The sequence below is a fragment of the Strigops habroptila genome, chromosome 4, assembly GCF_004027225.2.
Source record: "Strigops habroptila isolate Jane chromosome 4, bStrHab1.2.pri, whole genome shotgun sequence".
Taxonomy (NCBI): Eukaryota; Metazoa; Chordata; class Aves; order Psittaciformes; family Psittacidae; genus Strigops; species Strigops habroptila.
Window position 1 is genome coordinate 5,051,098 of NC_046358.1, and position 25,820 is coordinate 5,076,917.

General features: G+C 36.6%; 1 protein-coding gene across 2 annotated transcripts in view; it reads right to left on the minus strand.

Moving 5' to 3' along the window:
* The window catches only part of FUT8 (fucosyltransferase 8), a 125,963-nt gene that overhangs the window by 39,515 nt on the left and 60,628 nt on the right, over positions 1 to 25,820 (minus strand). The window contains exons 4-7 of one of the 2 annotated variants that reach the window (XM_030483767.1): positions 22,673 to 23,098; positions 13,282 to 13,397; positions 12,987 to 13,152; positions 6,046 to 6,160 (exon numbers count right to left, since the gene is read on the minus strand). In XM_030483767.1, the coding sequence (XP_030339627.1) occupies positions 6,046 to 6,160; positions 12,987 to 13,152; positions 13,282 to 13,397; positions 22,673 to 22,875 (600 nt within the window). In that variant the 5' untranslated portion in view covers positions 22,876 to 23,098. Of the gene's footprint in view, positions 1 to 6,045; positions 6,161 to 12,986; positions 13,156 to 13,281; positions 13,398 to 22,672; positions 23,099 to 25,820 lie in introns of both variants that reach the window. The other variant, XM_030483765.1, reaches the window with a different exon arrangement.

Genomic DNA, 25,820 nt, shown 5'->3' on the forward strand with positions numbered 1-25,820 from the left:
GTGCATTCAATTTTGAAAAGGAGGGGAGAATAGTTCAGATCTGGATAAAAAAAAGAAGAAATAAAAATAAAACAACAAGCCTCACAACATGTTACTTCAGCATTTCTTTTTTCCACTTTAAGGAAAAAATGTTTGTCTCAAAGCCTAACTAGCAACAAAAATCAATAAATGAAATAAAATTTCTATTCCTGATTTTTGTTCCTCAGACCCATACTCCTGCTGTCACTAACCTAATGAATAACTTGAGACTAAATCTAACAGGTATCTTGAAGGCTATTACAAATCTACTTCCCACAGTCTTTTAATAAAGAAGGTTTTTCTAGTATTGTGTACAAGTTCACAAAGACAGAATTCCATGAAATGGCATCTCCTCCCTAAATCTATAGACACCACACAATGAAGTGCATTGATAAGCAGTGCAAGTAGAAAATTTTCCTGCTATTAACTGTAAATGTGTACAAAAGACTTGAGCTCAAAAAAAGGACAATAGTGTATATTGTTATGTTGGTTGTTTTTTTCACTGAAATATTAGGCTAATAACAAAATGTAAGAAGCTTCTTTCTGTCACAGAGAATTGTCAGAAGCAGACATAAATGTTCAGTTAAAGTTTTGTGTTTATCTGGTTTACTTCCATTTTTGAAAGATGTGCCTACATGTTTTAACTTCTGGTTAATAATAATAATAATAATTCATACTTTATACAGACTATCTTAGAAGAGTTTTAATACCATTGTGTGACATATAACTAGATTGTAAAAAGAATTATTATGGCCAAAAGGAAAACATTAGCAAAATATGCCTAAGACTTATTCTAGCTGGCACAGAAAAGACTGCATCCACGCTATTAAACTTTCTAAACCTCTTAAAACAGGATTGCCACAAGCAGTAGATTTATGAAGAGTGTCTTGTGGTAAGGCTCAAACATAGCCAAAGAATTGTTTGGGAGAAAGCTACTTGATGTAAGTCTAAAGCATGCCAAGAACTGTGCTAACAATTTAACAGGATAGAATATTATGTTCCAGTGCCTGGGAACATTCCTTGTCATTGTTCAACTACAGTAAAAATAGTTTAGGTCTATTTCCAAGTCACCATCTTCCACGTCTTTCGGTGCTCAAAGAACCTTCTACTCCAGGGCTCTTGGTTAGCCTATTCACAGAGTTAGTAGGATCAGATGGGAAAATGTCATAAGTGCCATTTCAATGCCTCACCAACTTCTACTGTTTTCACACGTGCAATTAGCCATCAAAACACATAACAAACTGGCAAAAGTAAACTCTGCTGCTTAACATGTATTTTACTATAAGAGAAATGACTGTGTTGTCTGTAGATTCTAAAAAGTATAGAGAAATGTACTCTCATCCAATGAATCAAGACAGATTCGAGTGGAGTGGGCAAGCAATCTGCTACAAATTACAAAGAAACCTCATAAACACAGTATGATGCTCATTAACAAAAGTATGCTTTTTTGTATTTTCAATAACAGTTTCATTCCTTAATGCTACACAGTCTGCTGGAGAAGACAGTCAAACCCAAATTGTGTGGAAAAATCCATTTTTTTTGAGAGAATACTGTCAAGGAAAGGTGTTTCTCATCCTAGTTATCACAAATCTAATTCACACCATCTTCTATTCCCCTATCTTCGTGATGCCGCTTGTAATGGTTCCGCTAAATACTTGGTGGGGGGAGGAATAATTTCTTCCAGATGCTGGAAGAAAATTTTCTTGCTTTCCTAGCCAGAAATACTATGTATTTGCTTTGAGAGACAGGGAGCTTTACCTGGTTCTAATGTTAATTCCTCTAGCTTGCACCTACCCTCCCACAATACACAAGCTTCAGTTTTAGTAAAACATCCCAGCATGTAGATGGACTAACCATACTATGCTCCTCATTCCACTATATAAAAATTCTAGAGAAAACCTCATATAGATATCAGCAGTCATCACACTGTATTAAGTGGTTATTATCCTAGTACCATACTTTCAGATACTGAATTTACAGTAAAGATGGTTCAATATACAATGAAAGAATCTGTTCATATAAATCATCAATAAGAGCCAGAGAAAAAAATCCACTGATCATTCACTGGACAAAATGTCCAAATTACAAATATAATCACATTTAAATTTCAATCCACCAAAGACTTTCAGTAGGTAATTCAGAACTACTAAAATATATATTTAGTAGTAAAATAGAAAGAAAAAAGAAAGAAATGCATATTAAAATACAAACATTCCTGAGAATCCTCCAAAAGTATAACTCAAATCTCTCAATGAGTAGGGTTTGGGTTGCATGGGAGGGTGCAGGGCTGGGCATAATCCTCCAACCAGCGAAGAGAGCTCTTGGGGTTTGTAAGAAATTTTCAGTTCAAGTCTGAGGTAGGTCAGTTAGAGAAAACTTACTTGACAAAATGTGTTTTAAAGACAGTTTAAATTTTTATTAACTATTTAAATGTCATAATTTCCCATGACAATTTAAGTCATTCTGGAAGTATCAAAACTAATCAAAGAAGTTTCCTATGCATTTTTAACTAGTGGATCCCTCCTATGTGGATTCTTCATTGCTAAAGAAAGAGAAGTGCAAACTTCTGTCTTCTCCGGTGCCCAGAGCCTTTTTTGTTGTCATTTTAGCATGAGTACTTTTATTAAAAATATATATCATTGATTTTAATGGGAAGGAGAGACACTTTAAGGCAGAAAAAACTGACACATTAAGTCACCAAAAATACTGAGAAATCCAGAAACCTCAGAATAAAGTCTTGTAACCAACTTTCTTTTCTTTGCATGCATACACAACCCCAACTAAATAGCGTGAATATGGCAAACTAGAAGTATTTGATGATGTTGCTGAGTACTTTGTAATCTTTCTCACCTGTTTATATTTTTAACCTTCAAAGTTGAATAAAATATTTTGAGGTTTTTTTTTACAATTGGAGGCAAAAATATTCGATTGCTATAGAGACACTGCTGAATCACTAACTTTCCAAAATAAATAGTACAAAAATAAGCACAAAAGGAAATCATCACATAATCATTTACTCACTCTACTACTTCCAAAATATACAGTACCATAGGAGCCCCTGCCTGCCTTCTCTTGCACATTCTCTTCAATTGTTTGATAATGAGCATCTCTGAAAATAAGGTCTGCTGCTTAAATGTAAGCTCCTAGCTTTTTAAGTGTTGCTCTAACTACAGGGAACTAGCTAAATGTAGCCTCATTAAATCAAATTTATGGTAATGCCATCCAAATGAAGTAGCAGTCATCACTATTCACAATCATTCAGCTAAATGATTTCCCAGGGAGATGTCCCAAAATAATGCAGCTGTCACTGTTCAACATGTACCAGAAAGAAAACTATTCAGTACTTCTATTCTTCACAAAAAAAAAAAAAAAAAAAAAAAAAAAAGGAAAAAAATATGTTCCACATAGTTCATTTTTGCATGGAGTTGGGGGGAAGGGTTGTTGAATTTTTTATTTTCTTCTATTGTTTAACACACTTATATTATGAATAGTGGTGTATATATGTAACCTCAGACATGGACTGCTTTACATCGCATACTCGCAGTCAGCGCTGTACTCTTCAAAATCCTGAAACCCACGCTTATAAAATAAGTCAACTTGACTTCCAAATGTGTAGTTACAGACATATTCCAGTTTTGGATGATTACTTGCAACAACCTGAGCTCCAAAAGCTTATGTCTGGCTTACAGGCATGTAGGCAAGAGATAGGATCCTCGGTTTTTTCCGGACAGAAAAATGGGAATAAAAAGGAAAAGAGAGATGGTAGCAATTGTGTATGGGAATCGCCCATCTCAAAGACTGTAACTACTTTTGAGAAAGAATAAAACAAAGCAGTCATGGAAAAAGTGACAAAGTGCAGTCAAAAATCAAAACAGATTATAAAAAGGAGCAAGAAATGGCAAATACACAGAGAAATGGCCTCTAGTTATCTTAGCAGAACTAGGACTTTCATGTGCGAAATACATTAGAACTGGTAAAAGGCAAAGCCATTAAATTAAATGTCTAAGAAATTTTAAATTAGTCAAGTATAGAGATTTGACTTGGAATTCATTACTTGACTTGTCATGAATTCCGGAAGAACTTAACCAAAGTAAGCATGACTCCTGATAAGTGAAACTTTGTATTGATAACTAAATATCAAGTAAGCATAGTAGAAGAAAAAATATTCAAGTTTCAAAATTCGGCTGAAGTAAAACTCTTGGGCATCATTTTCAATAGCTCCATAGCGACATGACCTCAAGGGAGCCCTGTTACTAGCTAACTAATACCTTAGACTGCATAAAAGGCAAGACAAGAAAAAGAACATATTTTGGTGCCATTCTATAAATCAATATTCTATTGTCATTTGTCTGCTAGTGGATGTTCACTTCTAATGGCCTGGTGAGGAATTAGTGTCAAGGGAAGACATCAGGAACAACAAATCAAAAGTATTATAAATTCTCACTCATGAAGAATGATTGAAAATTTTAGGTAGGTTTAGCCTGAAAAGAGATTAACAAAGAGAAATACAGTAAGCATAAGAAAGAAAGAATAGTTTAGTGAGAGAAAACTCATCACATATTTCTAATTCACATTTTAGCAGAACAAAAACTGAGCATCCAATACAGCTAAAATGTTTCAACTAACCACAGACATACAGAATAAACAGGGTAATATTATTTGTTCATATAATACTCAATTATATATTGTTGCAAATTTGCTAAACTGAAGAATTCAGTGCTATTTTTGGTGACTTGCACAGTTATAATGCTAAAAATATGAACATTTATCAAAGCTAGAATTATATCTTTTTGGAAAATATGTATCACCATTCTTCAACTTAAAGCTCAAAGGCCATTACTAAGGAAACACACGTCCCTTCTGTATAGTTTCTAGATCCTTCCATGTGAAACAGTCATACTGAATTTGATGTGCACTATTAATACATTTATATGTTTTAATTTCTATAATCAGTGCTGACTTTTGTTATTCATCGTAAGTACTCAGAGGTCCTAGTGTTGAACTAAGGCCCAGAACACTGTAAAACATACAACAGGAAGACAATCACTCTCCAGAAATACATACATGCTTAGGTAAGACAACAAATGGATACAGCGGAACAAGAGGAAAAGGTAGACAACAGCCATACTTATCAGCATGAAGAGTAGTTACAGTACACCAAACAGTGACATGGAGAAGGAAAGAATGAGGAACAGTTCTCAAGAAGCGCTTGAAGGAAGACAATAAAGTGATGTCTCCTGCCTAATTTACTGGGAGGTTTTTTGCATAGAAGGGTGTCTGGTTTTTATTTAATAAGCAATAAATACATAGTTTGGACATAGAAGAGAAGGTTCCAGTAGCTGAACTGTGAAATGTGAAATAATGAAAATCTGAGAAACAAATTTGGCTATTTATATAAGAAAAGATCAGACATTCACGCTGACCATACAAAACAGAGCAGTGAGGTACACACATGCAAGGAAAACCAAACCAAGTACAAATAAACCAGGCTATATCGAATATCTTTTTGATCGCTATGTAAATAGCTGCATGCTTTCTTACATGAATACAAGTCCCAAAACCTTCAGATCAAGCTTTGCTTAAATTTTATAGACAGACACAAGCACATACATCAAAAAGCCTTTATGCACTCATAAATATGAGCATCTATGAGAAGTATCACACATACACTGAAACAGTTTAGGACTGGGCAAGATACTATACAAGCACTGCAGTTTTGCATATTCATTTTTTAAAATGGGCTGCTTTTTCATACAAGGACTTTCTCTTTTCTATTTTTAACACTGTGCAAACATATGTATGCATTCTGACACTCTAAAGAACAAAAAATAGAAACCAGAGACTTATCTTTTATAATAAAACAAAGAATCCAAATGTCTAATTTTTTTTTGTATGTAATTCATTCATATATAAACATACACTTAAACCAGTCATGTAATTAGTCTATTACAAGGGTATAGCTAAGTGCTATATATATTTTTTAACAAAATAAATATTTACCTTGATGTAAAAGCTCTATCCTCTTACCTGTAGATAAGTTATTCTCCTCTGTACCAAATCTGTTAGATCTTTGGCCTCTTTTTCTCGCCAATCTCCTGCTCCATCTGTTTGACTGAGGTAGTACAAGTCGGTCATTATTGACCTGTAAACAACCATGGAAAACAATCTCAACATTACTAAATTGGAAGATTAGATGAAATCAAAGACAAATTAAGCAGATCTTTCAATTACAGCCTCAAAACCAATTTCTTCATGCTACCTCCTACCCAATTCAAAGAGTAGCCAAGAAATACTGTGTCCTCAATTTAAGGTATGTGTCATACATATGAGTGATTATAGTGTCATGCCTGTATAGAGCATAATATTACGAATGTCTTTGCAAGAGCTGAAATAGTAATCCCTCTAGTTTTATTAGTGAAAACTAACTACAAAATATTATTACAAGGTTTAGTAAACAGTATCTTCTATGGCACAGAGCTCCTGACTCTGGAAGAAGGTAAGCACTCTGCCTGCTTAGAATGACTGCATCCTACTAATACTCAAATGGGCCAAATTACAAGTCTAGACTACACAAACTGAATTTTGAGAATTTTCTGGGAAAAAAATACAAAACTAGAGGCAAACTATTAAAAATATTTGTAAAAACATTAATGGCTGTTCTACAAGTAACGGGTAGCCCAATTCAGAACCAATAATTTCAGAGTTAGCTTTACAGGCTGAGAATATTTAAAGTTGATAAACATTTCTCCATAACAATGCTGAAGTTTTAACTTTAAAGTGGTTTTCTCAATTCTTTTATCTGAACTTCAGATGTTACAATTTATTGCCTGAAATTCTTGAGAAGCCACAAGTTTGATCATTAGGAGGAGATGCAACAGAACAAAGGCAGAGAAATCTGGTGAGGTGACAAAAATAAGAATGCAGGAGGAAGACAAGCATATTTCCTAACAACCTTTGAAGTGGTGTTATCAGTGAAGTAATACATGACACCACTGTTGGCAGCACTTGTTAGTACTGGAACCACAAATCTAGCTAGCTAAGGCTATCCCCTTGTAAATAAGCCTAGCAAGTGAGAGAGGAGAGGACGACATATATCTATTAGGTAAGTATTTCCAATAACACAATTTTTAAGCAGTAATTTCTGAGATAAATCAAATTGGGTCACGGCTATCTTTATCAGCAGAGTTATCGACAACCTTCTCTTGTGAATAACTGGATTTATGGAACTGTATCTTTCCATTCTTATCCTGGATTTTATACCCATACCTCTACAACGGATAACAGTGACACCAACTTAGTATATGATCTACTCTTGCAGTATTAAACATTATACCCAAATTGGTCAGCGGCAGTAATGTTCACCTTCTGTCAATCAATTGGAAGCACCATATTTACATTCTAAATCTCAAATCATGTAAAATGGATTTTCTTTTACAAGGTAACTAAACTTGAAATTTGAATTATCATCACATAACTAGCTTCAAATCACTAACTATTAAAGATACTATGCAAAGAAACATGCAAACACAGTTTAGGAACAATCAGAACAGAATTAATGATGCAGTAGATCTAATACAGCGGATTATATACAAATAACACAAGAGATAAAGAGTCTGCTCCTCTTAAAGCAGTGTTTTCCAATGTATTGAAAGCATTACAGGTTAGTAGGCAACTTAAAAAAGGAAACCCATGGGAGTTTCAGTAAATTTTTCTTCCCAGTGAGGATGCAGCCATGTTGGATGTTTAACGAGAAACTATAAAATTCAGACATAAACATTAAAACCAATAATAATAATAAAAAAACTTCTACTACCATTAAAAGCAATTTCTTTATAGAAATATATTTCTATTAAATATTGGCATAAAATAACTGAAAATACAAAGCCTACCAATTAAAAAAAAAAACCTCTCAGAAGTTAGGTATTTTTTCCTGTTTCTAAGGAAAAAAACTCTTGCCCAAATTTTATTTTTTATATTATTTGCCATCGTGGCCATCACAAAACAAAGGCAGTGGGAAGGTTTAAATAATCAGAGTAACAGATGAAATATAATTATTTTCTACCATCTCTGGGGCAAGAGGAATTATGAGAAAGTCCTTACACAGCCTCAGTGACTCACCACTTTAAGGAAAGACATCTTTGTTCAGTACAAATCACGAAGAACAGAAAATAATTTGTAGAAAAATTTAAGAATTCATGCAAGAGTTTTCAGACACTATCCACAATACTTGAAAAAACAACCTTTACTCTTGGAAAACTCTGAAGTAAACCAGGAACTGAAAAAATCACAGGTGTTATCACACAGAAATTATTATAGTGCTGGCAGGACTTGTGACCCCACAGGGGACCCACACTGGAGCAGTCTGTTCCTGAAAGGCTGCACCCCATGGAGGGGACCCACACTGGAGCAGTTCCAGAATAGCAGCCATAGGAAGGAAAAGTTCGTGGATGACTGTCTCCCGTGGGAAGGATCCCACACTGGAACAAAGGAAGAGTGTGAAGGGTCCTTCCTTGAGGAGGAAGGAGTGGCAGAGACAAAGTGTGATGAACTGACCACAGCCCCCATTCCCTGTCCCCCTGTGCCACTGCAGGAGAGGAGGTAGAGAATTTGAGAGTAAAGTTAAGCCTAGGAAGAAAGGAGGAGTGGGGGGAAAGCGTTTTAAGATTTGGTTTTATTTCCCATTATCTTACTTTGATCTGATTGGTAATAAATTAAGCTAATTTCCCAAATCAAGCCTGTTTTGCTCATGACAGTAATTGCTGAGTGATCTCTCCCTGCTCTTATCTCAGCTCACGAGCCTCTTGTTTTATTTTCTCTCCCCGGTGCAGAGGAGGAGGCAGAGTGATAAGACAGCTTTGGTGGGTACCTGGTGTGCAGCTAGGGTCAACCTACCACACACACTTTCAGTCACTTTCTTTCTTTGATTTCTACTGCTGGGAAACGTGCGTTTTTTAGGTTTACATGTCCTAGGTTGTGTGACAGACCATCATGGTGGCTTATTAACACAGATTTACAAGAGAGACAAACTAATACCAAAGACCAGAACCAGGTGCCATGTGGATATTAAAAAGTAGATGGACCAGTGATCCATGAGCCCAAGATGGCTAAATGCAGACAAAAGATGAACCTGCAGAGGATTAGTAGAGGCTATGTGGATGGTAAAATGGCAGAAAGAATGTCAGACAGTGGCATTGCAGACGTATAATGTCAAACTTGGTCTTTCATTGTGCTACTAACCAACAATATCAATTTGTTGTTATTTTTATTTCATATCATAAATTAAATCTGGGAGCTGCTCTTAAAAGCATTTTGCTCCTGGAAAGCAGAATGAAGAATCTGGCTATATATTTCATCTCTATTTGATTGTCATAAATAAAGGGGGGGATGGCTGACATTTTTAGCACATTTTGAAAGATCAGTCTAGGCATTTATTCTAGCCGTATGACAAAATTACATTTAAACCTCCTGGAAGATTTACATCAACAAATAAAAACTCAAAGAGGAAAAAAATGTGATATGTTCCAACAAATTCAAAGGAAATAATGTGAAAATATGCACAAACACTATGCATCAAACCTTGGCCAGCTACCACAGAAGCCGTGGTGACAGCTGGTCCCCAGGAGGAAAAGGAATGAAACTAACTCAGTAACAGCCATTTCGCAAACAAGATGATGCCAACACAGGAAACAACCATGACAAGTAGAGGATTCATCTGTTCTTTTTTATTAACTATGTCAAATAGTCTTTCCACTGTTAAGATGAACTTACTTTCAACAGTCATCTTCTCTACGGCAACTAGAACACAATTACATATTCCATAATGCAGGAGACTGCATTGGGCTACTTTCTTTCTTGAACAGAATCAGTAGCGAAATACTGGACAAAAAACATCTGCCAAGGCTGGCAGTCTCCAGGAGAAAATCTACACGACCCCGAGGACACAGCCAAGAAATAGTGATTAAGGCATCCAACAAGAGAAGCACTATCATATTAGTAGTAGACCATTTGCATAACAGCACCAAGATTAACAAAGAATACTACTTATTCAGAGTTACAGAAACTGTCTTTATCATCTCTTAAATAGGAAGTCTTCCCTATGACACAACAGGCTTTCCTCACAAACAAAAACAATTAGCCACTTCCTCTACATAGTTACCTCATCATTTGATCACTACCCACCCCTGTCTGCTTTCCCACATAAGGAGAAAAAAACTTAATCTTTCTAATCCAAATATTAGATTCTAACATATCTTGAAATACCTAAGATACGTTTATCTTTATATATAAAAATAATACCAGCTTACATGCAGTGTTCCAGTTAGGTAAGATACATAAGACATCCTGTAAAAAAGGGCATTCAACAGCTAGTTAAAACCCTTAAAAAAGAAATCAACAAGTGCACATGTACTTAAAAACAATACAAATAAAAAACCACAACAAAAAAATTCAGCAATAACAAAACACCTCACCAAAAAGCCATGGTTCTCAGGCCAAATAAGCGCATCTGATATGCTCACTCTAAATTTATGTTCTTTTCAGGAGAAGAGACCAGATGGACTTTGTGGAGATAAAAAGAGACTGCTATTTCCCTGGGGAGCTACTGTGCATCCTAAGGGAAAAGAACACCCCAGAGACTCCGGTGTATCACAAGCCAAAGGAAGTGAACACAAGAAGCTGGGAGTTTTCCTGCAACTCATGTATTAAAGGGAAAGAAGCAGACAGCCTGGCACAAAAGGTGAAAGAATGAACTTCCTCAGGACTAGAGGCAACCAAGCATTCTATAACACAAGACAATTTTATTGCCTGAAGCCAATGTTGTAAATACACCAAGAACACAGGCTGAATATTCTAGAAACACTTTTGTATCTGTTTTCTCTTATGCAACTGCTTTGAATTTCTAGATCGTAAAAAAATAGTCTACATTTTATTTTAATAAAACCTAGTTTCTGGCTGTTTAGTTTTAGCTCAAACAATTTTAGTCTTCTCTGGGGACCTCACCACACAGGAAGGTCTACACACATCTACTCCTAAGACTCAACAGACTCTAGGATATTCTGCTGTTGCTAACCACTGTGTCAGTCTAAAGAATACTTTTATTCAACAAGAAAATTCTTAAGAAAAGAAAAAAACAGAGCTGCTGTGACTGCTTGCGTCATATACAAACTTCTGCCAGTACCACATTGGTTTCAAGACTTCCACAGTGGGATTCATCTCCTAACTTCCAGAGGTCTACAGGGAAGACTTTTATTATTCAATGCAAAGGACTATACATTTCTAGTATGGGTTTTGCCTCATCCTGAAGTACAGAGATGTGAAGACAAGGCTGTCAGAATCATAGAACTTGCAAGTTGGTCTTAATTATTTAGTAGTCATTCATGCAGGAAGGAAAGGAGAAAAGGATGCGTCCTGGGAGGCAGGCACAAAAGCCCTTCTGGCATCAAACACACAACATTATTCAGAGTTCCATTGAACGTCCTGATGTGATCCTGTCTATATAAACAGAGCAGTAATGCGTACACAAGTGATTTTGTTCCATTGATGGACATCAGTACGTCTGATATTAGACTACTTGCCTCAGTTTTAGCAGATACAGTTTAAAAGAACCAAGAATCAATGACCTGAAGTCCAAGAAACCCAAACAGAAATACCTTCTCCGGAGAACACATGTTTCTGAGTGGAAGCAACTACTGAAACAAAATACCTGGGGAAGTGGCAGCAGAGTGACTGAAGAGTTGACCATTTGACTGAAGATCTCCAGCCTTTTGGAAAATTCTGCTTCAGCCAAGCACTACTTTTATTTCAGTCAAACATACATAATTGCACTCAGCAGAGAAATAATTGGGTGAAATCTAATGGCTTATTTTATATAGATAATAACTCTCGATAATTGAATACTCCGTTCTCACTTTAAACTCCATGAATCTGTGACAAACTGGGTTTTGATATTGTAGAATATTAAATTACAAAATTTAATGGACTATATTATTTGCACACATTAATAATCAAATTCATATCATTCTGAAACTACATTTTAAATAGTATTTACATTCTTTCCAAAGAATCAAAAATTCTTATTAATTTTTCCGCTTACTACAGTATTATTATCAAAGGTTCATGCTTTACTACTTTGCTCACTCATTCAGAGCTCAGCTTTTTATGAAAAGGATGCTTGCTTAAGGTAGCATATTTAGTTAATTCCACAATTTTCTTAAGACTGTTTACTAAAGAGACAAAAATTGCCTTTGTGATCCTGCTGGGAACAGAATTATAAAATATAACAGCCTTACAGATAGATTTCACTAAATTATTAACACTTTCTGGATTAATATTGTTCAGCATGAATAAAACTCACACATAATGTTTTAGTATAATACAAAAGGTATTTCAGCAATGGGAAGGCCAGAAGATCAACAACAACTGAAAACTTAAGTCAAACACATCAACAGTGTAATTAAAGGCCATTTCTATGTGAAATACTCTGTTAAGTTCTAATTACAAAAAGATGTTGTCAGAATTGCAATTATTCCTGAAATTAAGATATCACCTAATTTTAAAGTAATTCCAATTATATAATATCCCAATGATCAATGTAACAAACATATTCTAGTATTTAGGAAAGGCACAATCATATACCTAAAATAAATATTTTTAAGTTTTTAAATGGTTTACTTATATGTACAAAGATGCACATATGCGCATATGTAGACAGATGGAACTGAAAAGCATCAACTGCCATCCAGGACCCAGGTCTTCTGATAAAAATTATATCAGGTTAAAGGGTTATACTCTAAGCTGTAACGACATAAGCTGGATATATACTTTATGTCCCATGAAATACAAGTAATAATTTTACATTCATGCTTCAGATATATTTCAGCCTAAGAGATTTTTAAGCAGGATATCAGTAGTTTACCTAAATCAATCCATAATCTTTAAAACATATATGCAGAATCAACTAACACAAGTACCTTTCCTGATGACCCAAATCAGACAGAAATTCATCAATGCGTCCTTGCAGTTCACTTCCTTCTAGATTTTTCAGCTTCTTCAATTCACTCTGGAGGAAAAACCAAAGTTCCTTAGCCCCATTTTCGATCCTCCTCCTCAATATTTCATGGTCTTTTCCAAGGCCTCCTACTTAAAAAAAAAAAAGACATAAAAGCATCAGTGCTTGTAGATGAAATATTTGTTGAGAAACCAATACATTTGTGATATGGAATACCAAAACTTGGTTTAGAAGTAAAATAAAACTTATCTACCAACCATCTCCTGTCCGCTTCTTATAGTTTTCTATCTGTTCTTTGGCCTTTAAAAGTTGCTCCTCTAAAGCATGTACCTTTCCTGCAGCTGGTCCCTGATCAATGGGGCCATCTGGTATCCTAGGATATAGAAAATAAAGAAATTATATGATTTATATGTATAATTGTTATTTGACAGATTATTTGCACTAACAGTTCAGCTCTCCTCTCTTTTTGTTCCATACTCTTTTGCTGATAAGCCTGCTTGGCATTTTCTTAAAACCAGAAAATATCAAACGTACTAACATAAATAAAGAGTTTTAAACCTCAATCCTATAAGAGGAAAACAGTGCATATCAGAGCTGCAGCACACAGATTCAACGTGGTGTTAAACTGTGGTGTTTACAACACACTCACTGACAAGACCAATCCTAGGCTCTACTTGTGAAAACAGTATTTGCAGCAGCTTAACGCAGACCATTTGTTGGACTGACTGGTACACAAGCAAAGCCTAATTGGGGGATGTGCCTTCACAAGATTCAGGTTTTGGCTGCTTTCTATATTCACACATGAAATACATTCTGGTCTTGAATGCTGGCCAAATATTCTTAGAGGACCAGAGCTCCAGCACTGTAACTCTTCTTTTAAGTTAAGTTTTCCTACATACTGGCACAAGATGATTTCAACATATTTTTCTGGACTCAGAACAAGATCCTAGCTTCTTAAATGTACCACCATGGTAATTTTTTTATGACATCTCTGGTACTCTAAACTGCTGGTCACCTGGAACAACAACAGCAACTGTAACATCCATTTGCGATGGATCTGGTATGTCAGCACAGGAGAAGTAGGGAAATAAGTATCCCGAAATCTATGAGCCATACATCCACCCTGAGGGTATTACTGAGGTTTGCTCATCATCTCAACTTGAATCCACACATTTAATAAACTGAAACTATTAAAGTATAGAAATTAAATGCTAACTTCTATTTGCCTCACAAATTAAAAATTAACGGAGGGAAAATAAAAACCCCTTTTATCTCCAGAGAAATAACACTTCTGGTGGATCCACAGGTTAAAAATTATTCCACCTTTTATAAGACTTTTGCAAAAGCCGACCCTGAAAAGGAAAAGAGGAAACAGATGTCTAAAAGTCTTGAGAACTGTAAAGAATACAGAATTCTTGCAGAACATGAAGATGATTCTCCATTCATAATGGAATATGAGCATAAAAAGAAAGGGATATTCTCTCCACACATACATACACAGTTTCAAAGCACCATATGGAAAGACCCCTTGCCAGATGAAAAGTGCCTCTAGCACAGAGAAAATAGCAGTTAGAGGGAGGATCTTCACCCTAAACCAGAAATTACAGCATTCTAAAGATCCTACTGAGATGTCATTAAATTTAATGTCTCTCAGACCTGGATATTTAAATATCACCAAAAAATCAGGAACTGATGAAAAGTCCATTTTTACTGGAGTATTTGAAGGGAACAAAAACCTAACGTGAGCATCAGAAAAGTGTATCACACCAAGAATAGCATTTAAACCCCTTTTTTCCAGCAGGGGTAGGAGAGGTGGAAGGCGGCGGCTATGTAGCCTTACAGAAATTTAGTAGAAGATATTGCTCTCTTAAAGCTCCCCACTGAAAGCAAATGAGGGATAACCAAATTATTGCAAAATATTTATTTGTGGTTTAAAGTTACTGTGGTAAATGAAAAGGAATTATCAATAACTGCTCATATATCTGCTTTTTTATGCACTGAGGGAACAAGTATGACAAAACTGAGGAAAATATTCTAATCTTAAGCATGTGCACTCCCTAAATATACTCGCTCTGTATGAACAATCCATTTGTGAATTTGTTCCTACAACAGATGTACAGCATTATATCATACTGACATATGGTACTGTATGGCCATGTACAAGACAACATAAACCTTTAAAAAGCATACTGAAACACATTTAAGCTCTTGCACTAGTTTAAAACCAGAAGGTTGAAATACATTTGTGGTCTGCCAACTTGGTATTACAATTGTGAAAGGACAACTAACCACGAAATTACCAGGAAAAATGGAATGGCTTCTGTATAAGTCACATTCCCTAAAGGTAGAATTTGTGAGGAACAGTAAGGTAAAAAGCATACAAAATCATTACCATAAGAAATCTTCAGACAACACATGGATCCTCTGAACATAAGGAAAGTCTATTAAAAGTACCAAGTGCAGAATCTTTCAGAAGGATGGTTGTGGATGATACAAAAGAAGCAGAATTCATTCTGACCAACTGATATAATTACGATTTTTAAAAACAAATGTACATGCCATTTAACATTCTACTTGCTTTGACATACTGCAATGAAGACATTTACTACACTTCAGTTGTTAGATAAAACGAGCTGGGATGGGAGTGAGGGGCATTCTCCTCAGCTACTTGTATGGACTTTCAAAAACTACATCATTTGAAGATAGAACTAAAATAACTTATTCTTTCTGCAGTTTTGTCTCTACATCTGTTACCTCATCAGACTTGGAATTGCTGTCTTCCTCACTTTCATCCAGTCTCAAAATTAAGGAAAAGGTTCTTCTCTGCAACCAGCACAGCTTGCTTGTTACTGCCCTCTACAAGTACATCAACTGAGCTGGAGATAAGGCAACATTTGAAGGGAAAAGTGTTTGAATTAAAATCCTTATCTATACTCATTGCATCATCTATGTAGGTAACTTCTAGTGCAGAATATCCTAGTAATAATGCACACTTATGAATAAGAATTCCTGTTGAAAAACATACAGAAGTTCTCATAACAAAATAAGTCCTGACAACACATCTCCTCTTTAAAATTTGAGAAGTGAGTTTAAACTAAGTTTAGATAAACTATGATGATTCTGATCAACAATAAAAGAACATGTCAGTAAGCATCTAGCACAGAATATCCTTCACTTCTTGCTATGACAACATTATAAATTAAGTTATAAATAAAACAATATTCACGCACATAATTTCTAAAACTCCGGCAATACGAAACACCTTTACTTCCATTTACCTCCTGCACCGCTAATATATATCTGTGCCTCTTTATAGCCCACAGGAAGGTTTTTTGCAAAGCATCATAGTTGTACAAGAAAAACGACAGTGACTTCCCACCTAAGGCATTTCAAATGCACAGTAAAAACTAAGTGGTGCCTGAAGTCATTTCAAGTCATCAGAACTGCACCACAAAGTGTACTCAGTTCCTAAAGGAATATTCTTATTTCAGGCGATTTTCAAAAAGAAGTGACTGTTCCAACTTGCACTATTGCAGAAGTGCATATTAAAAAAAAGGTATCTTAAAATAACCTTATCAAAAATCCTTACAAAAATATACACTAGTCTTAACTAATATGGGTAATAAATTACAACTATTAAAAAAGAAGAATGTTTGTAGTTTGTGACACCAAACACACAAACCTTGCAGGGAAAAAGAAAAACACCCTCCAAAAACCCTAAATGTCTTACTGCCCTAAAACCTTAATTCTACTCCTCACGCATCCTGTGTTAAAAAGAAGCGACCAGGAGAAAACTGCAAGATAAGATATGATTTAAGTATCACACAGCAAAAAAGGGCTAAGCAACATTTTATAAAGCTTTGTCTCAGATATGACATTTCTCAACTTTTGCATGGTTGACGTTGCATGCACATAAGGTATGTTTCATAAGACACGGTTTTGGTTTGTTGTTTTGTTGTTGTTGCTGTCTTTGGGGATGAAGAGCTGCTACATAAATTGGCAGCAAAAGAGCATTCAAATCTCAGAGTGGGAAGATCACTTCTTGTCGTGTGCTGGCATTCATGGATGGCTGGATGAAACTAAGCACAGCACAGCTCCTGTTTTCAACCATCCCAGAGGACTGACACTTTTGTCAGGTGAGAAGGAAGTCAGAGAAGTCCAAAGAACCCATTATAATGGGAAATACTAGGCAATGGAAATGTACTGAAATGTATTTTACTGTATAACTAAGGTCCCAATGTAATTCAAGATGAAACGCAAGTTTTCTTTAAATTCAAAATGGAAATTGTTACAACTTACACTTATATTAAGCTACTGAATTCTTGTAACCATACCTGTGTTCTGTCCCTTCCTCTCTACCCTAACTAGCTATTATTAATGGCACAACTATGTATTACGGTAACTTCCTACCATTCACAAAGCTTCTCTTCCGACTAAGATAATTTTTGTTAACTTGGAGCTTTTTCCATCCAAAAGTTGTATCTAATTATGTCAAAATACTTTAGACAACTTAATCAGATGCCTGTTTATTGTTACAGTTTTCCGGGCAGGCACTCTGGTCTTCATTAAACTCCTCCCAGAATAATCTTAAATTAAGAGTTATCATTTAAATAACAACTCTAACTAAAGCCAGGTTGAATGGGGCTTTGAGCAATCTTGTCTAGTGTAAGGCGTCCCTGCCATGTCGATGATATTAAGGTCCTTTCCAACCCTAGCTATTCTATGATTCTATGATTAAGGTCCCTTTCATATCTTTACTTATTACAAAAAGTGTGCTTCTTTTCTGTTGGAATAAAAAAAAATCCCAAACCCTCTAATTCTCTAGATAAAAAAATCTTAGTGGAGAAGGGCAGCAAAACCAAGTTTTTACCTCAGTGTAACAAAATCCAATTTGGCAATAGGGTTTACCTTCACGAGCTACGCTGATTTAAAGACCATCATCTTAACCACTCGGATTTCACAGCCATTATCAGTAATGAGAGTTTTCAGTGCAAAACCAAAAATTCTAGCAATTAAATCAAATTCAAGTGATAGTTCCAGCCTTTCTGCCTTTGATCAGTCCAGCTTAAAACAAATTATGTCTTCACTTCAAGATGTTAACTGTAGCAAAAGTAATCTTTTCTGTCTAATGCTAATTCAATTTCTGAAGTTAAGAGGTGTTTTGTTTCTTTAATGGGTGTTCATAGCAGCAGTGAGCTCTTCCGGGACACAGATACTGAATCCATGGACTGTTGGCTAATGCCTCATTTTAAACAGCCATATTGCTATAAAACTCTAATAGGACCATTTTAAAGCTAACGGTTATTTTTAACACCGCTTGATCTATCTGGCAAACAATGAAATGAGAAACTGAAATTCGATATTATATTTATGATTTAATACTTTTAATGCTGCAGGTTGACCAGGGTATTTCTTTATAGAAATATCCTTCACAAATACATTTTAAACAGTATCATGGATTTTGCTCAGTAAAAATAATGAAAAGGCTCTATACTGGGATACATCACTTCTCTCAAAGTCTAGTACTGCACCATCTCAGATCACTTCCAGCAAAAAGCTAAAAATATAGCTTAGCCTGTATATCATAGAGACAAAATATGCATTCATATCCTGCTTCTAGAACCTACTTCTTGAGAAGAAAAAAGTACCCTTTCATCCCTTTCATCAGTAAAATCAAGAACATTTACTATCTTCTAGTCACTGTAATTTGAACTGGTTATATTTCAATGATTGTGCAAAACACCACATTATCATTTCTTCAAGTCAGCCAAATATGAGTGGCTGAAAACATGGAGGGTGGTAAGCTTTACATTCAATGCCAAATGTTTCCCCCTCTGAGGCAAGAAACATTAAGGTTGACTATTCTTGCCTAATATTAATGGCAATTAAAGATACTGTATTTATTCAAATATAGGATCTTAAGTTTCTTCATAGCAGCATATTCTACATTATACCATTTTGTCAATAAAACTTGTTGCCAATGCTGCTGTTATCATAAATTAAGAAATATCATTATTATCAGTTGCTATCATAAATTAATAAATTGTGCATAGAAAACTATAGCTCACTCAGCCATTCATGGCCATATTACTCAAGGTGAAGATTGTCTATGCTTAATGTGGAGGGTGCTTGGTCAGTGGCATTTCTCCACCCCTGTGCAGCACCACATGAATGCCAAGGTACTTCTGCAAGGCTGACATGTGCAAAACTAAGACATTGTTTTTCTAAGCTAAGAAGCCTCATCAGCATGCAGCCATACCTATAGAAACCAGGAAGAATGCAGTGAAAAGAAACTTCAGTAAGTCTAAACAGCCTACTGATCAAACAGCCCAGCTACGCATAAAAGGGAGAGAATGCACCAGAAGAAACATCAGAACAGGGTTCAGGGGAAAGGTATTAATTTCACTGCTACAGAATCCATATGTGTGACTTAATTCAAATGAAGGGAAGAAACAAACTGACTTAAAGATATTTTAACAAGAACAGGACCAGAACCATAAAACATGCTAGAAAGGAAAGCAGAGGGATGTGTGCAACTTTCTATTTTTTCCTATGATTTATGAGGCAAAAGAGCAAGGCATCTGCTCCTCAAGGGTATTGAAGGACAAGTCCAAAATCAGTTTCTCCTTGCCAAGCAAGCACAACCCAAGAGACACGATGAACACTCAACTGACAGCGCCCCTTGCTCTCCACGTTCTACACAAGAGATCCTGGCCAGACCACTGCTACGGGTATGTCCTGGTGCTTGTGAGCATATAGTTATGAAAGTAAAAATAAACATCATCCTCCCATTCTGTAAAATCTTGTATTGAGCTTTGCTCTTCTATAGCTTCCTACAACACAGGAAGCCTCTGCACTTGTCCCCATCATCCATCAGGACTTTTACGTTGCATGTTTACAAGCTCAGGAGTGTTGCATCCCGACTAGTAGGAAGTGCGGCACGAGGGCCAGGAGACCTCCATGGATGGATAAGGAGCTGCTGAGGAAACTTAGAGGGAAAAAAGAAGTTTATAGAAGGTGGAAGCGAGGACAGGCGGCCTGGGAAGAGTACAGGAACATTGTCCAGGAAGCTAGGGACCAGGTTAGGAAAGCTAAGGCCCAGTTAGAATTAAATCTGGCAAGGGATGTGAAAGATAACAGGAAAGGCTTCTATAGGTACGGAGCAAATAAAAGACAGACTAAGGACAATGTAGGCCCTGGAAGCTATCAGGAGAACTGGCTACCATGGATTTGGAGAAGGCTGAGCTTCTTAATGACTTCTTTGCCTCAGTCTTCACCAGCAAATGCTCTGACCACACCACCCAAGTCTTGGAAGGCAGATGCAGGGACTGTGAGAACGAAGACCTTAGGCCCACTGTAGGAGAGGATCAGGTTCGAGACCATCTTAAGAACCTGAATATGCACAAGTCCATGGGACCTGATGAAATCCATCCACGGGTCCTGAAGGAGCTGGCGAATGAAGTTGCTAAGCCACTGTCCGTCATATTTGAAAAATCATGGCAGTCAGGTGAAGTTCCTGATGACTGGAAGAAGGGTAATATAACCCCCATTTTCAAGAAGGGGAAGGTGGAAGACCCAGGGAACTACGGACCAGTCAGTCTCGCCTCTGTGCCTGGCAAAATCTTGGAGCAGATTCTCCTGGAAACCATGCTAAGGCACATGAAAAACAACGAGGTGGTTGGTGACAGCCAACATGGTTTCACTAAGGGGAAATCCTGCCTGACCAATTTGGTGGCCTTCTATGATGGGGCTACAGAATTGAGGGACAGCGGCAGAGCAGTTGACGTCATCTACCTGGACTTGTGCAAAGCGTTCGACACTGTCCCACACGACATCCTTGTCTTTAAATTGGAGAGACATCAATTTGATAGATGGACCACTCGGTGGATAAAGAACTGGCTCGACGGCCACATGCAAAGAGTTGTGGTCAACGGCTCAACGTCCAATTGGAAAACAGCAATGAGTGGTGTCCCTCAAGGATCGGTGTTGGGACCGGTCCTGTTCAACATCTTTGTTGGCAACATGGACAGTGGGATTGAGTGTGCCCTCAGCAAGTTTGCCGACGACACCAAGCTGTGTGGTTCAGCTGATACGCTGGAGGGAAGGGATGCCATCCAGAGGGACCCTGACACACTTGTGAGGTGGGCCAATGCCAACCTTATGAAGTTTAACCAAACCAAGTGTAAGGTCCTACAGCTGGGTTGGGGCAATCCTAGGTGCAGCTACAGGTTGGGTGGAGAAGAGATTTAGAGCAGCCCTGAGGAGAAGGACTTGGGGGTGTTGGTTGATGAGAAGCTTAACATGAGCCGACAGTGTGCGCTTGCAGCCCAGAAACCAACTGTGTGCTGGGCTGCATCAAAAGAAGCGTGACCAGCAGGTCAAAAGAGGTGATCGTGCCCCTCTACTCTGCTCTTGTGAGACCTCACTTGGAGTATTGTGTACAGTTCTGGTGTCCTCAACATGAAAAGGACATGGAGCTGTTGGAGCAAGTCCAGAGGAGGGCCACGAGGATGATAAGGGAGCTGGAGGACCTCCCATATGAAGACAGGCTGAGAAAGTTGGGGCTGTTCAGCCTGGAGCAGAGAAGGCTGCGTGGTGACCTCATAGCAGCCTTCCAGTATTCGAAGGGGGTCTACAAGGATGCTGGGGAGGGACTCTTCCTTAGGGGCTGTAGTGGTAGGACAAGGGGTAATGGGTTCAAACTTAAACAGGGGAAGTTTAGATCAGATATAAGGAAGAAGTTGTTTACAGTGAGGGTGGTGAGGCACTGGAATGGGTTGCCCAAGGAAGTTGTGGATGCTCCATCCCTGGCGGTGTTCAAGGCCAGGTTGGACAGAGCCTTGGGTGACATGGTTTAGTGCAAGGTGTCCCTGCCCATGGCAGGGGGGTTGCAACTAGATGATCTTAAGGTCCTTTCCAACCCTAACTATTCTAGGATTCTATGTGGTAATTTCCACATACTTAGGTCCAATCTGACTCCGGCACACATCCTGTCTAAGCTCTCCCTTGCAATTTCTTAGAAAAGGAGATATCACAAGTCTATGTTAAAACCTGTCTGTCTGAAAAGGTGAAAAAAAACACTTTAAGTTGTAATTGTACCCACCTATAATGTAAGAAATAATTGTAACAAGGGAGATGATTCTACCATTTTACAATTATTGCTACAAGCTTAGCAGTAAAGCAAGGAAAAAAACTTAGTTAAAAGAATTCATATAATGCAGCAGTCTACTGCAGCTCATCTTCAGCAAGCTGTACAAACGTTTTCAGCACTTCTAAAATGAGCTCTATCAGATACTGCATGCAGAAGTGTAGAAAAGTCACGAGCTGTTCTAATTGGCTTGAACATCATAATTATTGCACTCGCTTGAAGTTGGCATTGAGGAGTTAATCACCTACGAACTTTGTTATTGTGGCAGTAACACTTGGACGCCATTAAATAATGACCGTTAAATAATGACTAGATTAGACCAAAAGTAAATGTGCATTATCTGTTTGAAGGTTTTGGAATATATTTTCAGTCACTTACAAAACTGATTAAAACACTTATCTGCATTTTTAAAAGCATGATTTTACAACCAAAAAGAAAAATCACACACGTTTCATATAGCAATCCTTTTCTGAAAAGTCTTAATTACTTTTAGATCCTACCTGAGAGATTCTGCCATCCGCCTTAAGTCTTCATTTTGCTGCTTTAACCGTTCGAGTTTAGCAAGTATCTTGGATAATTCACGACTAGAGTGATCTGGGTGCTCACTGTCTCGTACCAGGTGTCCACCAATATAAAAGAGTAAAGTTCCCCAAGCGAAGAGGATGAGCATGATCCAACGCCAGGAACCAGTCCATGGCCGCATTTTCAGAAGTTCAATTCACTCCAGAACTGCTTCTGCTCACAAAATAACGAACATTTTAAGTCCTTAGACTGTACAAAAGTGGACAATTTCAGTTCCTTTGCTTCACCACATTGTACCAGAGAAAAATTATTCTCAGTGTTTGCCTTACTGCAGCTCCTTAGAGATGATCCTTATGGGGCTGTACATAGAAAGCATTAATATCACATCATTCTTCATTTATATTCTGTGAAAAGTATAAAAAAGAAGAAATTACAATTCTGATATCTAAAAAATATATTAAACTGCAATTAAGCTAAATTTATTGTCATTAACATTCAGGAACTATGACAGACAATGTTACTACTTTCTGTCAAGTAAAAAAAGAATAAAGCTTTTAACTTTCCACAAAAAATATGCAGAGTTCATGAATGAACCGAATAAAGAATACGCAACTAATTCTGTGTTTGAAATGGCCAGAAGAAATGTCACATTTTATAAGACAAATATTTACCAATTTGTGTTTCATTTCACATATTAAAACAGTTTAAAAAACATTCTGTGGTAAACTTAATAGTCTCCTTTAGAATCACCAAAGAGATTTTATTCAATTACAAATTCATCTTCATTTTTTTCCACTTTTATGAACTCTCTTCTCAATTTTTATCATGGCTCCCATGCTGTAACAGAAGTGTTATAGCCATTCTAACAATATATTCTACTGTTTGCAAGTAGATTGGCTTAACAGCAGCTGTAATACCAATTAAGCAACTTGCAGGCACTGCAAAGAGTGCAAGCAGTAATTTCTAAACAAATCCATTGTATAGCCTCCTCTTACATTTACAGTCACCTCTGAAATACCCATCTAAAATTAAACCCAAAATTGTATTTCTTGTTTAAAATTGCAAGACAACACTGCTCTCTTTACCCTTCCACTGTACTTGCTAAAACAAATTAGAACACTGAAGACTTAAGAGGTAGGAAAGAGGGAGATTTCAAGTAGAATGTATATGGAACTGCTATACATTTGAAAAATCAGGCATGACTTTAGAAACCTGATTTTTAGGAACATTTTTCTTTTCTTTTAAAACTATCAAACCCATCTTGATGACTGTGATTATTAAAACCATAAAAATGTAAAAAAAATACTCAAAAGGTAAAACCTACTCTCATCTAAAGACACTGCACCATTTAAGAAAATGAAAAATCACCTCACCTCATTTTCTACTGGAAAAACATCATTTAATGACTGTAAGAACCTCCTCATTTAGAACTGATTTGAAGATTTAACTGATCAGCATATCCAAAATCTTAAGTATTTCTCACCTCTTTTCCTCTTTCTTTGCAACGTAACTTTTCTACCTTTTATAAAAGGCACATATGTGCTCTTTATACTCCATTTCCAAAATAACCTATATTTCCAATTCTCAAATCTGTAAATTCACCATATTTCCTCTGGGATTCTATCCACATCCACCTTCTCCCAAATTATTATTCTCTGTTTAATGTTCTTTCATCTTAACTTCTTTTTCATTTCATTTAGGCTTTTTATTCTGTTCCAACTCATTTCAAGTTTAGAGAAAAGACTTTCCAACTTGCAATAACTTCCAAATTCACCCAGTCATGGAGATATGGCTGGAGCATGCACTTCCAGATAGAAAAATTCTAACACAGTATTAAAAATGCTGAAAACTTTCTCTAGTTATCTTCCAGAAGGGTTTGTGTATGTTTGAAAGAGGCAGAAAAATTCCACTTAAGACTAGTAACATGGTACACAAGATAAACTATTTGAAAATTGAATATTATCAATTAAACAGAGAACATTTGTAGTACCTCTCTCAGGCTTTTCCATCTAATGTATCTGTGACACGGTGAGTATAAGCAGATCAATTTTCTTTGAAAGTAATGTCAGAATCCCACACTAGGAGTATGTCATTTTCTACAGATCTCTAAGAAAGCTTTATATAGCTTTTGCTTTAGCTTAGCAAAAGTGTGGGATTGCCATAAGGAAGACACTGGTTTCTTCATCAACCTTTGCAGATCTCAGCACAAGTAAAAAGAATCCACATTATATGAGACAGAATAAGCCATTGCCAACCCCCCAGAGGATTGCTGCTCTAAGAGAAACAAGCCTAGTTACTTGAAGAAATTATTAACATAGAAAACCCCCATGGACTGCCATTTAAGGTTTAAGTGTGAAAGTATTCTTAACATCTATACTATCATTACCCAGAAAATGGTTGACGTGGCTGCAACATGCTAAGTGAAACCACAAAGTCTCTGAAGGCAGAGGAAAATCAAAAACAGAAGGTGACTTCAAATGTTCCTCTACTGATTGGGTAAATATTATGCTGGAAAATGTAATGAGAATAAACAGATGCCACAGACATCATAAAATTACTGCTTAAAGAGATAAGCTACTATGAAAAACTCTTGACAATCATAAGCAGTTTTGCAGAACTTAGATCGGAGAGTTTCTACTGCAGGACCACTTTATAAGAGTCTGCATAATATACTCAGACAAGGTCTCCTTTGAGGAGCAACAAGTAAAAAGAATTCTCTACATCTGTGATTAATTTCAAGAAGAGGAACTATTTTAAAAGAGAAGCGGACTCCATGTTACCTGGAAAGATAATGGTCTTAATTAAAACAACTATTACAATTAGCAAAGAAAGTATCCTTTCAAAAAGTTACAAGCATGCTGAAATGATTAGATAAATTCTGGTACATTAGAGACAAAAATCACTGGAGACACCAAGGTCAGCAAATTATGAGAGTATATAAGAATTGTTTAGAGTACTTTGCAAGGAAAATACTTTCTTTTTTTCAATCTGTTTTTCATAACACAGGAACTTATGTAGGCTCACAAATCAGGTACCTTCTTTACAAGAGGAAGCATTGGTGTGTCTCAAACAATGTTAATAGAACAGGCTATCAAACAAATCCACAAAATGAATATAACAAATTAT